The sequence below is a fragment of the Xenopus laevis genome, chromosome 6L (genome assembly GCF_017654675.1).
Source record: "Xenopus laevis strain J_2021 chromosome 6L, Xenopus_laevis_v10.1, whole genome shotgun sequence".
NCBI lineage: Eukaryota > Metazoa > Chordata > Amphibia > Anura > Pipidae > Xenopus > Xenopus laevis.
In genome coordinates this window covers 106,572,449-106,589,101 of record NC_054381.1, presented here as the reverse complement: position 1 = coordinate 106,589,101, position 16,653 = coordinate 106,572,449, and the positions used below count along the sequence as shown (strand labels likewise).

The 16,653-nt window shown below is 37.7% G+C and overlaps 1 protein-coding gene across 1 annotated transcript in view; it reads right to left on the bottom strand.

The window, feature by feature from the left end:
- The window catches only part of LOC121394476 (neuropilin and tolloid-like protein 1), a 32,472-nt gene extending 16,366 nt beyond the window's left edge, over window positions 1–16,106 (bottom strand). The window contains exons 1-4 of the mRNA XM_041565630.1: window positions 14,655–16,106; window positions 13,412–13,462; window positions 12,144–12,281; window positions 3,037–3,285 (exon numbers count right to left, since the gene is read on the bottom strand). Coding sequence (XP_041421564.1) covers window positions 3,037–3,285; window positions 12,144–12,281; window positions 13,412–13,462; window positions 14,655–14,682 — 466 coding nt within the window. The 5' untranslated portion in view covers window positions 14,683–16,106. The remainder of the gene's footprint in view (window positions 1–3,036; window positions 3,286–12,143; window positions 12,282–13,411; window positions 13,463–14,654) is intronic.
- Window positions 16,107–16,653: the final 547 nt, after the last annotated feature.

Here is a 16,653-nt window from a genome sequence, read left to right as displayed (position 1 = left end):
TATCAAAGCTGGGTCTTATTTTTGAATTCCTGACTTAAAAGGAGAAGGTAAGGTTAAAACTAAGTAAGCCTTATCAGAAAGGTCCATCTAAATATACCAGTAAACCCTCAAAGTAATGCTGTTCTGAGTCCTCTGTCAAAAGAAACACTGCATTTCTTTCCTTCTATTGTGTACACATGGGCTTCTGTATCAGACTTCCTGCCTTCATCTTAAACCTCCTTGCCCCGGGCATGGGCATGCTCAGTTTGCTCCTCTTCCCCCCCCCCTGCTGTAATCTGAGCCCAGTGCTATAAGTGAGCAGGGAGAGACTCAGGCAGGAAGTGATTTCACACCAAGCTAGTACTGCAGCTGCTATCCTAAACAAACAGAGAGCTTCTAGAGCTTTTTACTTAGGTATGGTAAAACATTGTACAGAATAAATATAGTGTTATAGCTTGTACTATTGCAATAAACTGCCTCCATAGCTTTCCTTCTCCTTTAAAGGCAAATTTTAATTGCATAAAAACCATATGTACTGCCAAAAAGAGCCTCCTATAGATTTCCAGTCCACATCGGTGCTACCAATAGCAAATCACAGCCATATTTTTTGCATGCTTATGTTACTCTCCAACTTTTTTTACATTTGAATGTGACTCATGGCAGGTCTGGACTTGGAGTCAAAATAGGCCCTGGCATTTCAGGTACACAGAGGACCAATCAGCTCACCACCAGCCCACAAAATAGTGACTTTCTATGGCATCTTATGGCAGCCCCTCTGGCATTTGCCAGAACTCACAGATGGCCAGTCCGGGCCTGACTCATGGGAAAAAAGGTTTGGGACACCTAATTCTGTTTTCTATGTTTTTTGAATGCTGGAGAAAACAAAAGTGTCTGCAAGAAACTCAAGTGAAAGGAGAGAATATAAGGGTTAGAATATAAGGGTCAGTCCACACGACGCAGATTCGGAGAGATTAGTCGCCCCAGAGACAAATTGCCTCTTCTTCGAGATGACAATCTCCCCGAACGAATGAAAATCGTCTGCGGCAATTCACACATGGCACTTAGTTTTCCGAAGTTGCCTCACAAGGAAACTTCGAAAAACGAAGCGCAGCATGTGAATTTTCATTTTAGTCGGTGGAGGGCAGGGGGAAGGCAGTTCGGGGAGATTGTCGCCCCAAGGAAGAGGCGATTTGTCGCTGGGGCGACTAATCTCCCCGAATCTGCTCGTGTGGACTGACCCTAAATTTCAGCAGATAATGAGCTGACCAGAATCAAATGCAGGACCACAGCACTTTAAGGCAGAAATGATAACCACTTGTGTATGTGTATATTATATATATATATATATATATATATATATATATATATATATATATATATATATATATATATATATATGTGTGTTAAGTATTAAACAATGGGACCATATTTTAAATGTCCAAATTTGCCTGCCAGGTAAATTCAGATACTGCAGGAGCTGGTTTAAGATAACGTATAGAGAATATAACACATTATGTGCCTATGGAAATAAATTGATATACTTTGGATTGGATTATGAGTTAGATGAGGCTTGCAATCACTGAGGGGGCAATGGGTAAAGAGCGCTCCTTCAGGGTTCTGACTTGCCTAAATTCAGTATATATGAACATCTGTATTCTAATTTGCAAGTTCAGGAGTAAAAGTGCATCATTTATTTATATTTATATTATTTATATTTATAAATAGGTTATAATCAGTGATGGGGCGAATCTGTCTCGTTTTGATTCGCCAAATAATTTGCAAAACAATTTGCGAAACGACAAATTGAACTCAATAGGCGTCAAAATTATTTTTGACAATTTTTATACTTGTGACTATTTTGTCCAAATGCATAAAAGTCAATGGGTGTCCGAATAATTTTGATGCACATCAATTTTTATGCACAAGCCGATTTGTGGGCGACGAAACACAGAAATTTGAAGCTAATCAATGTCTGCCGAATTTATTCGCCCATCACTAGTTATAATATTAAATATATAATTGAATAGATATTCATGGCTCTTGTGTATGTATTATAAGACATATATATATATATATATATATATATATATATATATATATATATATATATATATATATATATATATATATATATATATATATATATATGTGTGTGTGTGTGTGTGTATATATATATATATATATATATATATATATATATATATGTATATATATATATATATATGTATATATCTACAATAAAGGTGATCTATACCGTCGATAGATATATTAATGTCATAAATTAATGACATATACAGCATTCTCAGTGCTCATGATTTCATATTTTACTAGAACAGCAAACTGAGAGGGATATTAAGATAATATTCTCTGATTAAAACCATCTCTTTATTTTCATGCTGTTTAAATAATGAATAAAAAGTGCCATTCTATAACATATTATATAATAATCAACACATTTAAACTAATTACCTGCCCTTTTACTTTCTAGCAAATAGTGTGAAGATGAAGAGTTAAAAAAAAAAACAAAGCGAAGAGAGAAAAATGCTGAACAGTTCAATGTGAGGAATGTGAGCAACAGCCAGTGTAAAAGGGCAAGAAAGAAAGATACGATGAATGAATGCCCAAGAGAAAATACAAGAAAATAGTGTAGATTGTTAATTTACAATATAAGTACCCTATCAGGGCCAGTTAAGGAAACAGCAATTTAAGCTCAAATGTGGCTTTTGACAGTTTATATAGATTGATGATAACAGTGATGTTATTAAATGTCAAATACCCCCAATGTACATCCTAACAGCTATGAAAGTTACGCCATTAATTATCTCTTCTGAGCAAAAGCACTGGTTATGGTAAAAAAAAAAAGCTTTAGTCAGCCCTAACAACAATTGTAGCGAAGAAGAAGAAATGAGCAAGTATCTCAATGACAATGGTACTCAAAAAAACAGAACTTCATCGGCTTATCTCATCAATATATATATATATATATATATATAATTATATATAACGTAACAGACAAAACCAAAAAGTAAAAAATAAATGTTTTTTTTTCTTACTCACCTGGTGTAAAATTATATTGTGCAGAAAACCCCAAAGATTGCAGTTCACCATCAGCAAAAAATTTAATCCAAAGGAATCTTCCACTTGATTTTATCAAAGGTGGGCTTTGTTGTCCACAATAGCGCCCAATGATTGGAGAAAAGCCAAATGGTCCATCTCTAACTTCAATGTGATCAAATTTACATTCCCAAGAAGACTCTATGGAGTAATTTTCATCAAAATGGAGCTCAATGCATTGCCTAGGAGCCGCTGGAAGAGAAATATCATTGGAAAGAAATATTCAGTTTCTTGTTACATGAGTCTTAAGATCCAACATTATTTATACTAACACAGTCAATTGAGAGTGTTTTGGAAAGAAGCAGCAAGCTTAAAATAAAGTAGAAAATTGTTATTATAATTAAAGAAAGTAGATGTAAGAGTAGCAATACGAACAATAAACGTGTTGGAGGATTACCAAGAAGATAATGAACTGCGCATTTTGGATTGTGTAATGTAAAATGTACTGGAAAGATTTGTAATTATGCCCTTTTAATTTTGCAAGAATAGCAAGCTCTTTCAAGGATTATCAGTTTACACTGTAGTCTAAAGTGTATTTGGTTTATGACAGCTTCATATTTTATCGATTCTTTTGTAAATTAAAAATAATACATGTACACGTTACTACTCCATCTCAGGCCAATGGAAAAGGAGGAGGTAGACACTGAGCTGAGGCTTGCACACTAAAGACGCAGCTTGTGTCCATTGTTCTGTCATATAAATGGGATAACAACTTCCTGGAATATGTGACATTCAGCCTACCCAAGAGAGTATTTTGTGAGCGCGATGGAAAGATAGTCATTCGATCAGTTTTATATACAGACTATATATCACTGCTTAGAATTTCCATTTAAATGTATGGAGTTATGTCTCACATGAATATGCAGCACTGTGCATTCAAACAACATATTAAAAGTATGAAATGAAACCTGATATCCAGAATGCTCTTGACCTGGAGTTTTCCAGATAATGGGTCTTTCCATAATTTGGATCAGTATACTCTAGATTAAAATCATTTAGGGGCACATTTACAAAGCTCGAGTGAAGGATTCGAATTAAAAAAACTTCGAATTTCGAAGTGTTTTTTGGGCTACTTCGACCATCGAATGGGCTACTTCGACCTTCGACTACTACTTCGACTTTGAATCGAACGATTCGAACTAAAAATCGTTCGACTATTCGACCATTCGATAGTCGAAGTACTGTCTCTTTAAGAAAAACTTCGACCCCCTACTTCGGCAGCTAAAAGCTACCGAAGTCAATGTTAGCCTATGGGGAAGGTCCACATAGGCTTGCCTGAGATTTTTTGATCGAAGGATATTCCTTCGATCGTTGTATTAAAATCCTTCGAATCGTTCGATTCGAAGGATTTAATCGTTCGATCGAATGAATAATCCTTCGATCGTTCGATCGCAGGATTTGCGCTAAATCGTTCGACTTCGATATTCGAAGTCGAACGATTTTAGTTCCTAGTCGAATATCGAGGGTTAATTAACCCTCGATATTCGACCCTTCATACATCTGCCCCTTAAACATTAAGGGGCCGATTCACTAAGGGTCGAATATCGAGGGTTAATTAAGCGCAGATAGTACAATTGAACGATCGAAGGATTATTCCTTCAATCGAACGATTAAATCCTTAGAATCGTCGGATTCGAAGGATTTTAATCCAACGATCGAAGGAATATCCTTCGATCAAAAAAAATTAGGAAAGCCTATGGGGACCTTCCCCATAGGCTAACATTGAGTTCGGTAGGTTTAAGATGGTGAACTAGGGGGTCAAATTTTTTTTAAAGAGACAGTACTTCGATTATCGAATGGTCGAATAGTCGAACGATTTTTAGTTCGAATCCTTCAATTCGAAGTCGAAGGTCGAAGTAGCCTATTCGATGGTCGAAGTAGCCCAAAAAACACTTCGAAATTCGAAGTTTTTTTACTTCGAATCCTTCACTCGAAGTTAGTGAATCGGCCCCTAAATAAACCTAAAAGGCTGGTTTAGCTTCCAATATGAATTCATTTTATCTCAGTTTGGATCATGTACAAGGTATAGGTATGGGATCCAGGGTTATCTGGAAACCCGTTATCCAGAAAGTTCCAAATTATGGGATGGTGTCTCCCATAGCCTCCATTGTAATCAAATAATCAGATTTTTAAAACTGATTCCCTTTTTCTCTGTAATAATAAAATAGTACTTTGTACTTGATCCCAACTAAGACATAATTAATCCTTACTGGAGGCAAAACCAGCCTATTGGGTTTATTTAATGTTTAAATTATTTTTAGTAGATCTAGGTAAAGAGATCTAAAATACAGAAAAATACCTTATCCAGAAAAATCCCAGGTCCCAAGCATTCAGGATAATGGGTCCCATACCTGTACTAGCTTTGTCTTACAAACGATATCATTTTAAATAAAATCTGATTAAATGGCCCTATGTGCCTATTTACTAACATTCTGATTTCTTTTTGTATCAGAAATAATATTTTCTCAAAAAAATTTGTGTTTTTTTAAATTTCTCTAAAACGCATGCAATTTGAGATTTATTAAGTGTAAAAAACCACGAGAAACTCTAATACAAACTTTGGAAAGTAAAAGCAGTCAAGGTTCCATTGAAGTCAAAAGGAGTTGCGCTCATCCTATTGGACCTTTTTTTTTTAGACTGCTAGAGGATTTTTTTTGCAAGTAATTGTCAGAAAAATATTTTTTAGAGGTTTTCATATTTTTAATTGCATCATTCTGCATTTTTTTCTATTGATACTTTTTATATACAGTACGAATCTTTTAATAAATTACACGGCATTTGTGGTTGTAGAGAAAATTTGTTTATTTGTGGTCTCTAAAACCACTAAAATGAGAATGTTGATAAATGGGCCTCTAAGAATGAACCTTTTCTACTTTGATGTCTTTTGATGGTTTTTGTTAAAGTAGGAAAATAATGTAAAACAGCTACCGTACATACAAATTAATTTGATGATAGCGTTCAGGTAAAACTCCCTAGTTACCTAATTGCTCAGCACTTTCTTTTATGCATTTTGTCAGGTCACAAGCCAGCGACCCCACTCCCCAGGAGGATCAATAGTGTTTGAGTAATGTCAGGCAGCTTTTTTGTTTGAATGATCAGGTAACTGCATTCACCCCCAAGTGACTGTCACAGTGGAAGGATTGGATTTGTATCTGAATGCCTTGTGCATTACTAATTGATGCAGATGATTTTGCAGTTGCAGTACACTATTATGCAGTGGTTGATTATATGTTTTACTGATTATGTGATATATTGATTCCCCATGAGCAATTTCAGTTTGAGTCCTAAATTCCATATTAACTAGACCTGCTTCTTCCACCTCTTATCCTTCAGCGTCTCTATCCTCAGCAAGATGCATTAAATGTTTTGTACTGTATAACATAAATATGAATTCTGACACTGTTAAAAATGTATGCTAGAATTCATAAATAGCACACAGTTAGTTGGTTGACTACTTCAACCAAAATAATCATTTGACTTTAACATCAAGACCCTATCTGGGATCCCAACAGCTAAGTCTCATTAAAGCACCCCTAGGGTGATATTGGAGTCTTACTCAGAAGACAGACTTTAGTAATACAATATTTAGTGAACCATAGCAACCAATTAGGTTTTTGTTTTCTTACAGCTTAAAAATGCTGATTGGTTGCATTTGGTTTACTGCTGATCCATTCGCTATAGCTTATTAAATTAGTAGTAAACTCTGCACCTTTAGTTCATTACCTCCTGAGTGTCTTTGTGGAAACTCGGACGAGATGCTTTCCTCTGAGTGCAAAAGGCATTAGAAGGTAAAAGACTTTGCTCTCTTTGCCTTAAACAGCAATCTCCTTTTAGGGTTAAGTTTGGCCTTTTCTAAAAGAATGCTGTGCCCCAACATTATTCTCTCTCTTTCTTACTTATCTTTCTGTTTGTTGCATTGTCTGTTTTATCATTTTAAATCTCTTGTTTGTGCAATGTAATAATAGTAAGGGATCTATTAAACAGAGTTTTTGCATTTTGGGTTATTTTAAATAAAGGTCATACCATACTATTCTACATTATTAACTATTCCTTAATACTACTAAGTTCAATGGGATTTGTTTTACATTAGCATGGATTTATACATCAAGTACAAGGTTCTGTTTTAATGTTACAGAGAAAAAGCAGATCATTAAAAAAACAATAGGTACATAAATGACACTTCTGTATTTTGGAGCTTTCTCTGTAAAGAATTTCAAAAAAATACATCTTTTTTTTTTTTACAAGAGATGTAAACCTTGTTAAATGATGGGAACTAAAATGCATTCCTGTATCTCAAACTGGTCATTACTTTAGCTTTAAAAAAATATCTTATTTTTAATATTGTTTGCTTACAATTCCCATTCAGGTGATGGCACTAAAAGACACTGCTTCAAGCCTCTTTCTAAGAATCAGCAAGCTGCATTTAATTCCCAAGCCTACTATAAAGTTATACAGTTCAATGTATCAGGAAGAAAATCTGTAGCACTCGCTGTTCTTCAGTGGTATGGGAACCTTGAATAAACTAGTGTATAGATTGTGTGTAATATCAATATTTGATTGACAAAACCTTGTGAGCAGTATGTTGGATGGTAGCATCATATCCCCACCACTATGAATATAAACATATGATAAATACATAGGAAGTCATTGCTCCGGACAGGTGGATCCAAACGGTGCATTGGATAATGGACAGACTGATAATGCACTGGAATGTGCAGATCCCCCAACATATGATAATGAAGTGAAGCATGCTGGGTGTTATATATTTACCAAGAAAGGTTTTACAGCTCATCTGTATTATTTCCAATCTGCTTCATCAGTATGTGACCATAGTGTATATACTGTATACGATGATGACTGTTTTTTTTATGGTTGCTTTTAGCATAACAAACTGCTGTGTACATCGTGGCTGATGTGAATGATTAACAGGCTCTTTCATGTGCTGCATTACATTATATGCTGGGCCATAAAAATAAAGGATTTATGTTGCTATGCAAATACACTGTACACACATACAAGCATGCAGACAAGACGAACAATTTTTCAGGTATAGGCAAAAAGATGAATTCAGTAAAGTAAATAAGGAATATAATTCGTAGCCAGATTAAAAATTAAAAACAGAGCCTACAAGTTGCTACAGACGTCATGTCCATATAAAATCTCAATAAGCACCTGCTCTGCCTGTTAATGTAGTTTAAGGATTAGCAACCTTCTTTCCGGGGGGGGGGGGGGCTCGTAAACATTTATATACAGTGAGTTATTTATGTGACAATTAGACACGTGGACCTGCTTTCTTACAAAGGGTTGTTTATATGATTGAAGTTACTGACACATGACCTGCTCCTCAACTCAGAATTTCAGATGTGTCACAATGGTCTTGAAATACTGATAGAATTGACCAAACCGTTTAACAACATCACTCCATATATGGCCATCCGGTAGCAGAAAAGTACATAAATAATATGGAGTTAACTCTGACTTTTATTAAGGTGCAGAAACACCGAGCTAGGTGCCTAACCATGTATATAGTAGAAATTCCCCAGTATGTGAAATTAAATGTAAAGCACCACTCACTTTAGACATGTGCCATGTATAGAGATGCTGCACATCAAAGATTGGCAGTAACACAAGGCTTAGAGCAACTGCCGCCTGGTAGGGAGAGACCACTGTGCAAATCAAGTGAGGAGCAGGCAAAGATCAACAATTCACCAAACTGGTCTTGGGCTTAGACCAGTTGTTCTCAAGTCATTTTCACAAAGGACTCACATGATTATCAAAGCCAACACCAAGGTATTACCCATGTGAAATATCACTAGTGTCATTACAATTAGGATCACAGACATATTTACAAATTAGTTAATTTGTGATCCTATGTGTTGACCCTATATTAACTCTATATTGACATTTGAAATGGGGAGGCTCATTTATTAAAGGAGAACTAAAGTCTATCTAAAGAAGCAGCTAGAAATTTTGTACATTATGTTTTGGGTTTCTGTACCAGCCCAAGGCAACCACAGCCCTTTAGCAGTAAAGATCTCTAAAGATTGTCAAGATTGCAAAGATTGTCTCTAAAGATGCCCCAGTAGCTCCTCATCTTATTTTCTGCTGATTCACTGCACATGATCTGTGCTGCTGTCACTTACTGAGTTTAGGGACCCATTCACAATATACAGTACACATAGAATATAAATGTCACAAAATAAGGCTGATTAGTAATTAATACAGATAATTACTACATGGCAGCACAGAAACCATTGTAATTAGAGATTGGCGAATTTATTCACCAGACGCGAATTTGTGGTGAATTTGCGCAATTCGCCTCTGACGAATAAATTTGCGAAACGGCCGTGAAAATTCGCTGCGAAAATTCAATTCAAATTCGTCAAAAACGAAACACTGGCGCCATTTCGTGAATTTTTCACGGCGCAAATTCGCCCATCACTAAATGTTATTAGCATCAGAATTTAATAATCAGCCTTGTAGCATCAGCTTATATTACAGACCAACCTCATTTTTTGCTTCATAATTTGTGATGACCCCTAAGCTTAGCTTCTCAACAGCTGCTTAAAGCCAACTGAGCCTGTGAGCCTCAGAGACACTTTCCAAGATGGTGACCTCCTGTGACAAGTTTGAAGTGCTGGATCATTGCTGCTATTGACAAGCTGAAACTTTAGGTTGGTGCAATAAGCTCAGTATATAAAATACGGCATTTTTAGCCATATTCATTTTTAGGGTTTAGTTGTCCATTAAAGGTTGAATTTTAGTGCTATTAAAGCTTTTTGAAGCCACTATTGGGGGAGTGTAATGTGTTTTATCATAAAAACCGTTCGCAAAGACCAACGCGATCATTAGCAACCAAGATTGTCATCAGTTGCATCCTTTTTGAACGACTTTAGGCATCAACGATTTCCTTGCAAAGTTTGTGAACAAATTACTTTTGCAAATGCACAGTGTATGGAATAAAATTTCACAATTGCAAAAAATACAATTTGTGAAAAAAAAGAAAGTCCGAATGTTAGTAAATCGGACGCTTGGGGGCACATTTACTAAGCTCGAGTGAATGAATAGAAGAAAAAATACTTAGAATTTCGAAAGTTTTTTATGGGGAAGGTCCCCATAGGCATTCTAACAAATTTCTGATCAAAGGAAAATCGTTCGATCGATGGATTAAAATCCTTCGAATTGTTCGATTCAAAGGATTTAATCGTTCGATCGAACGAGTTTTCCTTCGAACATTTGATCAAATGAATTGCGGCAAATCCTTCGAAATTCGAAGTCAAAGGATTTAACTTCGACAGTCGAATATCGAGGGTTAATTATCCCTCGATATTCGACCCTAAGTAAATGTACCCCGTAGTGTTTGAGCGGAACTACTGTGGTGTATTGAGGATAATGGATTCTTTTATCACTAGATTTGAAAGTGTTTTAGGCTTTTTCAGTAACTAAAAACAAGGATTTTCATTTGTTACCAACAGATAAATATTAATTCTCTTAGCCATCTTCTATCTCCTGATACAGAGTCCTGCACAGGCCCAATCTTTTAAACCAAGACCTGACTTAGACCTGTGACCCAAAACTTGGAGCTGAAACCAACAATTTTACCCACTTGGACCAGTTATCTGACCCGCAACTGCCTTATCCATAACCCAACCTCCTACCCACAAACTGGAAGTGACATGATCTAAAGTGGGACGGGCAAAATATAAGGTACAAAAAATATTATAAATGTTTTAAATAAAACCTGCATCTATAGCTCTATACCTGCATTTTTTGTTGCACACAACCTTCTTCAGGACTTTATCCTGATGTCCTGCATTGTATGTTGGTGTTCCCTACAACAGTCTTGGCTGTGACTGATAATCATAGACCCCAACCTTTAGCTTCTTCGCTATCATTCAAACATTAACACCTGAAAATTCATCTAAAAAGCTGTATGCTTAATAACATTATCACAAATATGGTTGATTTGATCTGCATGTAGCTTTCACACGTAATATGGCAATTCAGGAGCCTCATATAAGAATGCACATGATTATCTAACATCAGAATTATGTTCATTTTGCAAACGATTATTTGCTTGCCCATGATCTCATTAAAATGTGATTTTTTTTTGTGACTCGTGATTCTGAAGCTAATAGTGAAATTAAACTAGAGTCCTTGCAGTAAATATGTAAACAAACCACAAGGTAACCCAATAGTATCATATTATTTTTCAGTACTATGCCATTGCTTTAACATGCTTCATCCCAAACCGCATTGCAAAACATTTCAGGGCACTGAATAGAGCTCAGTGTAAGCCATTTGATAAATCACAGAACACTTTTTACTCGTACCTTCCTATGAACTCTAAAAGTCTTTAACGGAACGAAAACCTATTGCCAGTCTTGGCATTCACAAGAACCAGAATAAAAGAATGCATCTGCAATTATAAGACATGATTATCATTATCCATATATATAGAGGGAGATATGGTGCATTTGTATTCTGCAAACCCAAGAAAAAACATCACTGCAGTAAAATCTGACCGTGATTATGATGATGTATACTGTAGTGCCTGTCCTTCATTTCTCCAAGGAGCAACTTCATACTGTCCTGAAATTTTGATACAGTGACTAACACTATGCAAAACTGCAGCATCAAAAAAGAATATTACATAAGTTATTATAATAATTACATCATCATAGCACCCTAATAATAGCATGAATGTTACATATGGCCATCATGAACATACCTCTGATCATATAATTATACCTGTCTCTGGGAATTAGGAAAATAACATTAATTATGTTATAGGGTCACCTACTAGAAGCCATACAAAAACGATATAATACTTATCTAGAAAACCAAAGGAACCAATCAGGGTGGCATTTGCTTTCACTAGTCTAACTGCACTAGACCTGTAAAAAGGTAAAAGATAGTTTGCTATATTGTATGGTTTTCTGGCAAACTTTGCCCATATTATAACATAATAAACAGACCTTTTCTGAACAAATATGTGCCTATATTTCTTAAGCGTATTGAAAGTAAATATCAAATATATATATATATACCTTCTATAATGTAGATGCACTCCCTGTCAGGAGGGTACTTGTTGGGGTAGTTGGGAGATGTGAATGTGCCTCCATTTGAATGTTTTGTCCAAGAACCACACTCTACTGGTTTCTGCCCTTCTGTGGTGGTCTGTTTGTCTAAAGAAATTAAAAAAAAAAACAGAGATAGAAAATCTTTATGTATAAGACCAACATACAACATTGTATATGCATTCTATTAACAGCATCTTTTTTATTGCAGTAATGGCAGAAAACCTGAAACACTGGGGAAATATGGTTATAGAGCCTTGTGTCTCACAGTTAAAGGACAAGAAAGCCCAACCCACCCAGCATGTTGGTGGATACCATGTCTGGTCAGCTGATCTAATCCAGGCTTTTCGTGCACCTGCTTGGCAGCCACCAACCCTGTTCCAGTTACTGTTAAAGGTGTAGACTCTGAGTGAGCACTTAATACCCAATAAATATCTGACCAGTCTCCAGTTAGATAGTAACCCAACAGACCATTATTTGTATCACTTGCACAGGCCTTTAATCTGCTGGCCCTCTGATGGGCTTCCCCGATCGATATCTGGCTGAAAGTCGGCCAGATGTTGATTGAACGGGACTAAAAATCCCATTAGATCGTGGAACGCATCTTTTTGTTGATGCAGTCCTTCGATCCGACAGCCCATTTACCCATCGTTATGATTCGATCGTTGGACCCTTGGGCCCACGATTGGATCAGCCCAATATTGTCCAACTCAAGGTGGGCATATCGGGGAGAGATCTGCTCGTTTGGTGACATCAACCATGTCATGTCAACTACCGTTACAGTCCTATTGCAGCCAAGAGATATATCTGTGAGACAGTAGAGTTTTATTCTACTTTCCCTAACCCTACAGTTGCTTCTCTTCTTACTAACAATTCCACTAAAGAAAGCAGGGGTGCTCCACCAGGCTCAGCACCTACTTTCTTGCTGCATTAAAAAAACGGAGCCCAGCTGGGACATGGCTTCACATGCTGCACCCCTTAATAACTAGATCCCATTATATGTCAAACATAGGAAACACAATAACCATTGGTATGAAACACTGTTCCTTAAAAGAGCAAAGCTTTTATTAAGGTTAGAGCACTTTAAGGCAGGGTATTATAGGTCACTGGGCAACTTGCTTCCATACTTGCTAATACTCTGTGTAACTTAACATGTTAAATATATTTTAACTACATTTCCATGCTAATCTGTTGTATAATGTTCTGTAAATAAAAGATCAGTCTTGTAAGGCACTTACCTTCTGTTTTTGTTGCCCAAGACACATGAAGAATAATTAGACTTGTTACAACTGAAACAAAAGAAGACACTTTGTTTTTCAAATGCATTTATACTTGGAGATCAATCTGCAATAAAATACTTTGTTCAGGGTGAAACATTCTAACCTTGTAATGTCACAGATCATTTAAAATGACAGGAATAAACATCACTTGACTATGTCCAGGTAACATATTGTATGTCTGTGGCACAGGTAAAATAGCAGAACAGTCTGGTTTACATCTGGCACATTAAATAAGCTACTCACAGCCTTCAGATGAAGAGAAATAAAAAATAAATAAAGCCTCTGAGTACATGTCAATGGAGAAATATCCAAAGATCACATTAAACTTTGAGGCTTTTCTTTGATACTCCTTAGGGGGAATATGAATCTCACATGATTTGCATGAAGCCAGTTCACTTTTAGTAGCCGGTTGCAAAAAATCTAAAACTAGGGTTTATTCGGGTGGGTAAAAAAAATACACACACACAAACACACACAGTCCTACCTAGGCAGGCCTCATGTCACACAGAAGTACTTTTATTAAAATGTATTTGAGTTTATTCTGGGCTGTGTTAGTGGAAGAGGTATATGAAAGGGATGGAGGAAAGGCAGCTATGATAAGAGACAGTGGCATCAAAAGACTGATATATTGACACACAGATGGAGCTGTCCTTGGTGCTTAATGAGTTATGGAAATGAACCTCCTTAATACACAGGCACACATTAAATGGCCTTTGAATGTTTAATACAGTGAAGCTGGGGGCAATTTTTAGTGCTGTTTCCAGAAAAACAACAACCTCAACCATGTCCTTTTTTTAAAAAAAATCAACACACTGCAGGGGATAAACACTATAAGCACAAGGTTTAAACCTATATACATGTCTCTTCAAAGGGCAGTTGTGTAGCATTTACTAATCACTGCAGAAAAGCCAGCACTGAGCTACCTTACAGCAGCAAGCATCACAGCATAAGGAAATAGTTAGGCTACATCCAGTGAATGTCAATCATGCCCAGCACAATCCAGCCAGATCTCTCTCCCATATCCCAATATTAGTCTCATCTCTCAATAATGGGCAAAGCCCGACATTGGACAAGGGTGCCCAGCAGCAGGATGGTTAATATTGGGCCATTCAGACAAACAGCTAAAACACTGCAAATCAACTAGACAACGGTACAGAGAGAGTCTAGTGAATATTCATGGCTGAGAGTGGAGCTCACTTACTGTGAAACAAACTGCGCCCATGGATCATGTCTGTTCCTTACACAAGGGGCTTCGATCTCCACTAATTCCATTTAGATACAGGAGGACTTCCAGTGCGGGGGAATAGGATGGATTAGGAAAAAAAAAATCCAAGACAGCAGCAGGAATCGCCACTTCCTCTCGATCACCTCGATCGCATCCACAGATAAATGTCTGCAAGCGCCGCAGCCGAGCACATCCTTCTACACGACATCTGCGATCCAGACCACTGGAGCTCCGCTGCAACAGATCGCTGGACAGCGACTGCTCACTTTACCATAACTGCTGTCACCAATCAGGAAACGAACCATCGCTTCTGCCGCAAAACCAACGATCGCTTATTTCATCTGCGATCAATGGAAGATCGAAGCATCGAGGCGATTTACACAGTGGCGCTTCCTGGGTCCGGTGCATGGAAAGGATGAATGGATCCGTCATCCGCTGCCCTTGCTCGCTCCACCTTTGCAACGTTCTCCACCGAAGCTTCACAAAAACAGCAATATTTCCGCTATTAAATCCGGATTAACAGAACCAAATCCCCCATAGAGGAGAAAATCAATGGTGTAAGCAATGGGATTGTTGCATATTAGTAGTTAGATTGTATAGGCACAGACCAACTGCTAGATAAATCCAGACCAACAGCGATTTGCTTCACCGGGAGAAGAATTCACTGACTGTCCAGTGCTCTGTCCCTTTAAATGCTCCAGTATCCGAGCTGCAATGAAACTTTAGCATTGAATCCCTCTGACTGATAAGTGCTCACAGTGTAGGTCGAATCCGTCCTCCGCACATCTGGCCTCGAAGCTAACGCACAGCCGGCTTTAAGGCAGATTTGCTTGGCATGTATTCACCTACAAAGTTAAAAAGCAGCCTAAATCCATTTGGTGGTCATTTTTTCCATCAGCAGTCTCTTTGCATTGGAGCACCTGAGAGTATCAGCAGCCGAGCGCCTGCAGCACCACAGTCCGACCTGACGCACAAAAGCGCTGCAACATTCTCCTGCTCCACCTGAGCATCACTCCTGCTGCTGCTGCTGCTACTGCTGGACAGCAACAACCTGGGAGGCTTTGCACAGGAGCCAACTGGAAAGGGGGGATGAGGGAGGGAAGTGACAGGGGTGAGGGGTTTCTATTATCATTATTGTACAAGACATCAACTAATAGGCAACATGTATGCAGCAGGAACCAGTTATACCCCTTGATCACATTATGAAAATAGCATGTTACACAGGATCATCTACATAGCTACTGGCACTGACATTTATTAGGACTATATGGTTACAGTTAAGTGTATTGGTTCAATTAGCAGAAGTAAGATGCAGGTATTTGAGAATAAGATCTACTGTACCCCTAATCTTGGCATTCTTATCATTACCTCCTAGGCCATTTTGGGCACTAATTAGTTTTTTTTATATGCATTTTTAGTAGTCTTAAAGGGGTTGTTACCCTTCCAAAGACTTTTTTCAGTTCAGTTGTTTTTATATTGTTCTCCAGAATAAAGACTATTTTCAATGACTTTCCATCTTTTATTTTTTACCATTTGTCCAAAATCTTTAAAATCTTTTAAAAGTGTAAGGTTCCTGCCCAGGGCTGGACCGGACCGAGCAGGTGCCCCAGGCAACCCGGCCAGGTGCATCAGCCCCCCCAGCCATACATATGAGCACCCGTACATGAGCGCACGCATGCGCACTGACCGGATGCGTAGGTATGCAAGCACGCAAATGAGCGCAACGGCGAGGACTGCAGACCGGACTGGGGTAGGCAGCAGTGAAAGGTACGTGCCTGGCACCCCTCAAGCTTTGCACCCTAGGCACATGCCTACCCCTAGTTCCGTCTCTGGTGTTTCAGTCTGGCAGCTCAGTAATCACTGCAGATTCGATGGGCAGAGACACACGCTCTTCTTCGGGCAACTAATCCCCTCGAACTCCCTTCCCCTGCTAAACTGTTACAATTTTGCAACATTTAGCTGATACATTTCTCAG